The 8,130-nt window shown below is 48.9% G+C and overlaps 1 protein-coding gene across 1 annotated transcript; it reads left to right on the plus strand.

Annotated features, from left to right (window-relative positions):
• On the plus strand, positions 1–5,969 carry PTS (6-pyruvoyltetrahydropterin synthase; the record flags this gene model as incomplete). Its single annotated transcript, XM_019546914.1, has 6 exons — positions 1–29; positions 1,319–1,398; positions 4,247–4,269; positions 4,895–4,951; positions 5,387–5,457; positions 5,686–5,969. Coding segments are annotated over 6 exons (399 nt in total), but the record flags the coding sequence as incomplete, so codon positions are not given.
• Between the last annotated feature and the right edge of the window lie 2,161 nt (positions 5,970–8,130).

An 8,130-nucleotide genomic window follows, 5' to 3' on the forward strand; every position in this document is an offset into this window, starting at 1 on the left:
GGCTTCAGCGCCTGCCACCGCCTGCACAGGTGAGCGGCCGGGCCGCCTGCGTCCGCGGGCCGGTGCGTGTCTGCCTGCCTGTGTCTGTGCCTGTGTGTGTCCGCGTGCGTTTGTGGTGCAGGCGGACGAGGTTATTTGGGTCAGTCCGATTTCTTTTATTAGGCCAACTGAAAACCACAGAGCAGAAGGCTTTCTGAATTGAACGGGGCTTCAGCTGTGAGCATCTGATCAAACAGCTTTGGGCGAAGTGAGAGCTCGTCCTGCACGTGCCCCCGCACACATGCCCCTGCCTTGGTCTGTCTACAGTAAGGTGCACATCTCCCCTGCCTTCCACTTGACTCCCGGCTGACACGGGCATTGGGAAACCACCCTGATAACTCAGCTCTGCATTGCTGAAGTTTGTGGTCTCTATAGTAGCTTCTCCCCAGTTTGTCATTAAAGCTCCTGCCTGGCGCTCCATGTAAAACCCAAGATCTCTCTAGCTAACACCCACAGTCATCCCAACAGCGCAGGAAAGAGATGGCATGGAGCGCTGCAACCAGACGGACACTGCCCCCGGAACTGGACTGGCAGGCAACACGTACGCACCAGTGGGCAAGGAGGCATTCTCCTTGCAAGCCCTTGTGGTCGTCCCTTAAGAGGAGGCAGAAGTTTCTTAGGAGTTTAGGTAGCCCACCCACTTCCAGTTAATAAAACAAGCCACTAGGCATAGCTGTATATACTGCCATTTCCCATACACCACATATATAAAAGTACTTAAGCATCTCTTCAAGTGTAGTGATACAGGCAAGTTTATCCTTATAGGAATTGAAAGTTTTATTAATGGCCATTCTTGCATTAGTCTGAAGCTTTACACCTTACATGGTACAGAGCCTCCTAATTGGGCTCCTTTAACCCTCCAAAGCTGTTTCAGCAGCTAATAACACTGCCATGGAGAAACACAATCCGAATAGTTACGGTAACAAAGCAGTTAAAAAATGGCAGTGCCTCCCAACATAATCCCTCTGTTTAACAATCAGGAATGGATTAGGTCTGCATTTGATTGCTGCATCATGATTGTGTGGCTTTAGTGCACCCTTTCAAATCAGGGGTTATCCATGCAAGTGGATTTAGGGTATGGAAAGGAGAATGGGGAGAGCGAATCTTGCATGCACAAGCCCTGCATGACTCAGGTGCTGCGCATAGATCCTGATTAGGAGACTCCTGTGAGCTCATTGAGTTACCACCAACTCAGGAAAGAGCCAGTTCCCCATCCCAAGGGAAATGGGAGCATGAGTGTGTTAATTGGACTCATATGCTCTTTGTTTATTTGTTGCAGCCCCTTCCTGAGTGATGAAGAAAACATGAGGCTCTTTGGGAAATGCAACAACCCTAATGGGCATGGGCACAACTATAAAGGTGAGGCGGTGCCTGGCCTGCGGGCCTAGAGAAGATGGCTTGGGGGTTGCAAGAGAAGGAGGTTGGGACAGGACCTGTTCTCAGTCATGTTGGTGGAAGTCAGTGACTCTGTTGTAACGGAATGGTCTGGCCTTTTCAGCTTTTTTTTTTCTTAGTGGAAGAGGCCATTTGCTGCAGTGAAAAATGCAGCTAATTCTCAACAGCAGGAAGTCCTAGCCCTGGATTTAGCTTTTGTGCCGTTAAATCCAACAGAGTGTAAAGATTCTGTCAGAATCGCAATAGTCAAAGCAAGCTGCTTCTCCCGAGCGATTGTAAATCATAATGGAGGTTTCACTGAGCAACCGTATTACTCAAAAGCAAACGTTGAGTGTTGTGCATGCAACTGCCACACTTGGTACACATGCTCGTACACATGAGGTTGGATTCTTTCAGTGACCAGTGTCCTCTGGGGCTGGGCCCTCACATCCCCGCAGCTGCGGAGATGCAGGGCTGCTTGGGCCCATCCCTCCCTCTGTGACTTATTACCATCCATGGAGGAGAGAAAGAAAGAACCTGTTCGCTCTGTGCTTACTATGACTTTTCTTTGTGTTGCGTTACAAGGGAGGTTGAGAACGTGAAGGGGGCAGGTAACTTGGCCAACAGCAGTCTTGAAATGGGGCTCATGAATGATTCGTAGGCAGGCAAGGAGAGAGGGCATAATGCGGTGTGCAGGGAACATCTCATGGGAAGCCAGTCTGAGGGCAAAGGAGTTCAGTTTTTTCCAGAAACAAGATTAAGGGCACAATGGTAAACTGTCTCTGGGGAAAGGAAAGGTAGGAAATGTAGCCAAAACCCAACTCTCTTAGGAGCTCTTCAGTACCTAGAACTCGGGAAGGAATTACACAGAGTGGAAACAAGATTGCCAAGGATAGGTATAAATAGCACAAGCATCCAGAGGCAAAATCCCAAAGGGCAAGGCACAAAAGGAGTTACAGCCAGCAAGGGGCATGAAGGGTAACAAGAAAACTATGGCTAAGTGCTTAGTGATAGGAGGAAGACCAAAGAAGTAGTTGGTCCACTGCTCCATGGGGAGGGCAAACTAATAACTCAGGATGGCAGGAAAGCTGAAGTCCTTTAGTGCTGTTTTGCTTTCAGTCTTCACTAAAAAGGTAAGCTCCGATCAGCTGTCTAACTCGAATTCCTGAGAGCAATAAACAGCTAAGAACCAAGGCTAGAATAAGGAAAGCAGTCGAGGCTGTTGAGATGAGATCGATATTTGCAAGTTAGCCAGGCCTGATGAAATCCCCCTTCACATGCTTAGCGAAGTAGCTGAAGCAATCTCGGAGCCACCTTTAAGAGCCTTTGTGGAAGGTGGGTGAGGTTCCCAAAGATGGGAGAAAGGCAAACGTGGTGCCTACCTTCAAACAGCAGGGAAAAGTGCTCAGGAAGTTATGGACCAATCAGCCTACCATTAGTTTCCAGAAAGATACTGGGATGAATAATCCATCAGTTTGCGATCAAGTAGCAGATAACAGGACAATGAGTAATACCCAGCATGGATTTGTTAAAAGCAAACCATGTCAAACCAACCTGATTTTCTTCTAGGGCAGGGTAAGACGGCAGAGCTGAATCAGTGGCTGTGATACAACATGTCCGTAGCCAGGCTTTGGTTATCGTCTCACAGGGTGTTTTCCTCAGCAAGGGGGGTTTGCAGCTGCTTGGAAAGCAGTATTCAGAGAGTAGTTCTCCATGGTTGCTCTTAAATGGGAGGGGTGTTGCAAGGGGGTTTTCATTTCTGCCCATTAGGGGTTCGTAGCCATCCACTTGGCATGCAGCAGATTATTCCTGGGTCTTCAGGAACCCCAGTACACATGCTAGCAGCACATGCACAGTACGCAGCTGTGCATTGCCAAGGGGGAGCTGGGCCAGATCCTTTGCTAGGATGTCATATGATTATGGGGATGGGCTCGACTCCATGTCATACAAGGAGGTAATTCACCAATGACCATGAGTGGTCTGTCAGAGTTATAGAGTCTCTCTGGCGAGTACAGCTTCCCCAAAATAGACAAATTCACTGTAGAGCACAAGTGCCAGACACCTTGTTTCCGGGGACAGTTGAATCCAGGCTCCCGGATGGGTGCCTTTTCATCCCCTGGACACAGGGATGGCTGTATTGCCTTTCCACTGATCTTGGGGATACTAAGACTGCCGAGGAAACTGAAACACGATCCAAGTGTAACAGCAACGAGAGTCCTGACCTGGACCAGGTCCTTCTGGCACTCTGATCTAATGACTTTCCAGTGCATCCCTGTATCACACCACCGGCTCTGGCTCAAGGCTTTGCAAAACAGTCAGGTTGCACTTGTGCCCCTGCTTCCTTGTTGCCCCCGGTCTGAGGGTGGCTGCACGGTTCCACCCCAGGAAGATTCTCCAGGGCAGCCTCTAGTTCAGCTGCCTGCAGGAGGGCTCCTGGTTTTGTCTCGGCTTCCACAGTTTCCCTTGACATTATCGGTCAAGTTACAGAAAGAGCCAAGGGCCTGTTGAGCCCTCTCTGGCCCTCATGCCTTCTAGTGGGGGTGGCATCACAAGGGCAATTAGGATGCAGGTGTAACTCCAGAGGACACTTGACAGAAAGAATCTGATCTTGTACACGCAGACCTGTGCACACTGGCAGTGGACAGCACACCTAAGAGTGAGTGCGTAACTTTTCTTGATGCAGTAGATCTTGATTTAAACAGTTGCATCTCATGTTGGCTAAGAGCTTTCGGCCCACTCGCTGAAGCTGATTAACACTGTGTTGTCTGTCTCTTATAACATGTTCTCCCAGGCCCTGACTCGCACCTCTAACTTGGTGTTTTTCTTCCTCTAGTTGTTGTGACTGTACGTGGGGAGGTGAGTGCCAACGTGATTTCCTTCCTGTTCTTAGAAGTAGCAGTATGTACAGTTCTGTGGGCAAATGCATGACACCTGCAGAAGTAGCTTCAGCAGAGCTACTGAAAGCCTTGGATTCCTTGAAAAACCTCTGTCCCCTTCACCACAAAGAGGAAGGTTTTTTTTTAACTGCCTGCGTGTCAGGTGGGTCTGCAGAAAGCAGCTCTCCTTTTCATTGTCCCTCTCTGCAGGATGTCCAGGGGCCATCTTAAACCTCTGTCTTGCAACAAAATTCATTTGCTGGGAAGTTGCACCTCCATGGAGCTCACTGCAGATTAAGGATACGTGCATTTTGGGGCAGCTTCACAGTCTGGGCAGCTATTTTGTTTTGGAAATGCCTTGTTCTAGTGGGTCCCAAATGAGAATTCTTGCCAGATGAGATCTTTATTCCTGCCTCAGACAGCATTTGGTGGTGAAGAGGGATTTTTTTCTTGAGACACCACCCCATGGTTACATTTAGTGTGCTGCAGATGCAAAACAAACTAAGTTTATGCTGCCTAAACTTTTTGGCACGGCTCAAAACATGCATGAGTAGTAAGGAGTTATAGCTGCTCTGGCTAATCTGTTTTCTCTCTTTGCCCTGCAGATCGACCCTGTCTCAGGAATGGTTATAAACCTGACAGACCTGAAAGAGCACATGCAGGTAATAGTGCTACATTGCTGGCGATACCCCACTGGGGATTTAGCTGTGGCGTAAAAGTTTGCATGTGCCTAGTGGTGGGAAGGAGTCTGTTTTGCTGGAGAGGAGAGCACAGTGCTGCAGCATGGCATCCTCTTGGAGTGTAATGTCCCCTGCTGGTCCCCACACTGATCTGTGATGTGGCTGCTGCTGTCTCTCTAAAACAACTCTGCCCTGCTACCTTCCTCCCAGCACTGCAGAACTCAGGTCTTTCTGGAGAAGTTTGGCATTGGCCCTAATGAGATTTCTTACCACTATTCCCCGGGGTGCTCTTCAGGGCCATTTCGAACCACCTCCCCCATCCCGAGTATGAGTCTGCAAAGCTCCGAAGCTGTTATTTCCTGTGTGCCTGGGTGTTTCATTGATGGAGCCACTAACATCTTTCCTCCCTGCCCCCAGGAGGCCATCATGAAGCCACTTGACCACAAGAACCTGGATAAGGATGTGGAGTATTTCTCTGATGTTGTGAGGTGGGTAGTGGGGACTAATAGAGGGACTGAGGCACCAGCAGAGTCCGGCCTGTGCCAACTTACAGATGCCATGTGACATGTCTGCTGGCACCTGTTTCAACCCTGGTACTTCCCAAAGTACAATTTTGTTTAGCTTAACTGACCACCTCTTGGTGTCCTCTTCCTTTTGTTCACGTTCCATGGGTGGGTACTGCGCCTCTGCTGAATTTGGCCGTGTTTTACCTGCAGTACAACAGAGAATGTCGCTGTCTTCATCTGGGAAAACCTCCAGAAGCGCCTGCCCCCGGGGACTCTTTACAAGGTCAAGGTGTATGAAACGGACCAGAACATCGTTGTGTACAAAGGAGAAGAAACAACTTATGAGTGATGAAGCTGCAGCTTTGGCATAGTCGATCATAAGCTTCTGGTGAATAATCAGATCAGCATATCAGTGGATTATCTAGGTCCCCCCATGCTGCGTCTGTGGCTTGTAGACATTGATTTTGTAGCGTTTATTAATAAGGACACTTAGACATCTGTGGGGAGAATCACTACAGGAAGCTAAGGAGGCTTCCTAGTTGGTTCTGGGTTCTCAGAATGTGCTGGCATCTTTTTCTCAAGCAGAAGGCAGGGTTCAAATCAGAGATGCATAGCATAAGCTTTTGTAAGCAGCAGGCATACTTCACTTGAAGTACATATATGCACACATATATATGTGCATCAAGTAAACCAAGGCTGCTGCTTACAAAAGCTGATGTTACACATCTCTGATTTAGTTAGTCTACAAGATACAAACCTACCCTGCCTTCTGTCTGACTTCAGACTACCATGGCTAACTACATCTGTCTCAAAACATTTCACTCTGCAAACCCAAACCACCAAGGTTATGTGAAATCCTCTGGGCCTTAAATAAGGCAGTGCTGCTTTCTGGAAATGAAGTGGACCAACTATATGTGCACCCTTTCCCCTGGCAAAAAGGGTTTATCTTTTGCAATTAAACCTTGCGGAATCAGTGGCTCTGGGGATAGTTTCTGATGATGTGGAGAATAAGAGGTAGGATTTCCCTCTCTGTGCTGCAGACCTGCCCTCCCTCTAGCTGCCAGCTCTCTCCTTTTCATGACAAGGGGCTATGGGCAGGAGTGTGGCTGCCCATGCAAACTGGCAGCTTTAAATCGCAGAAAGTCCCAGCAGAATAGAGAAGCAGCCAACAGAGCAAAGGGAACGGAGCCAGGCAATGGTTGGGTTAGTTAAACTGTGTGGACTGTTATGTTTTCCTTGGTGAATGCTGTCCTCTCCCAGTAAAGCTACCTCCCTGGTGGGGAGCTAGCCACAGCTCCATGCTGGTCACTCAGCACATAGCAGGTGAAGTGGCCTGCGTTCACTCTTTTGGTTTTGGGGAAGCTGTCTCAGAGCCCTCTCCTCCAGCTGCAGCTGTAACTGAGGGGATGCTGCAGCTGTTCAGAGGTCCTGCCAGCCTGTGCTGCAGGAGGATAAAACCCCTATTTGATGCCAGGAAGGGTCTGATCCCTGGGCCTGGCTTATAGCTGCTGTTAGCCCTCTGAAAATTCACAAACCTTTCTGTGTCTTGGGCGTGCCAGAAATCAGTGCAAACTGCTGTTGCTAATAGCTTTGCCGCCAGGTTGTTGACATTGACCACAAATGTTTTAAAGGAGCTTTGAATACCCACAGCAAGGCTCTGGGTCCCTAGAGAGGTGCATGTGACCAAGTGGCAGTTACTGTAACTTTGCGAGCCCACATGCAGGCAAGAAGGGACAGATCTTCTTACCCCCATGTCGCTGGTCAGATCTGTTCTTACCAAAAGAGACAGAAATACAAATCCAGTTGGCAGTGACTTGCATGACATGGGCTGGCTCCCTGCCTCGTGCTATAGCTGGTGGCACATGTACATATATATACATACCTATTTGTCTCCATACATCCCATGTCCAGCTCTGGCTCAGCATCACAAGTTACCTAGTGCTGAGATTTTCTAGAACCAAGCTCCACTTCTTGTATCACGAGGACAGTCCTGTTGTTTACTCAGAAATGTGGTTGCAGCAAGTGAGGCAAGTTAGCTTGATGAGCAGCTGGGACCCTGTGTGGTGCTGCACTTCCACTCGCATTGTACTGGGCTTTAGCCATCATTGAGAAAGAAGCAAGGGGGAGCTCTGGGCCTGTCTGCTGGACGAGTAACCAGACCACAGCCAGGTTTTAACTGCAGGGACTGCTCCTGCTTTGCATTAATAGCTTGGAAAGTTTTCTCAAGTCATTCTTCCTTCTGCAAGAAAAAGTCTTTCTTATGTTTGCTCTCAAGCAGTGACAATGCGAGGACTCTGGGGACAGCCACTGGTTTTCCATGATGCCCCAAGATAGTGAAACAGGGCAGCACTTAAGGACTGATATGACAGAAGGACCTAGCAAAATACTGTGACCACTCAGGTGGTTTTCCTAGTTGCTGGGGATAGCTGCTTTTCTGGCATGGGGCAGTACTTGCACAGGTTTCATAGATTTCATAGACATTTGGGCTGGAAGGGACCCTGGAGGATCTTCGAGTTCAGCCCTCTTCCCCTGGGGCAGGAAGTCAGCTGGGTTCGTAGGATCCCAGCAACATAGACATTGAAATGTGTCTCGAAGGCGTTCAAAGTGGGTGCTTGAACCGCCTGTGGCGGCAGGCTATTCGAGACCTTGGGGGCT

The sequence above is a fragment of the Crocodylus porosus genome, unplaced genomic scaffold (assembly GCF_001723895.1).
Source record: "Crocodylus porosus isolate Cpor-Errol unplaced genomic scaffold, CroPor_comp1, whole genome shotgun sequence".
Classification (NCBI taxonomy): Eukaryota; Metazoa; Chordata; order Crocodylia; family Crocodylidae; genus Crocodylus; species Crocodylus porosus.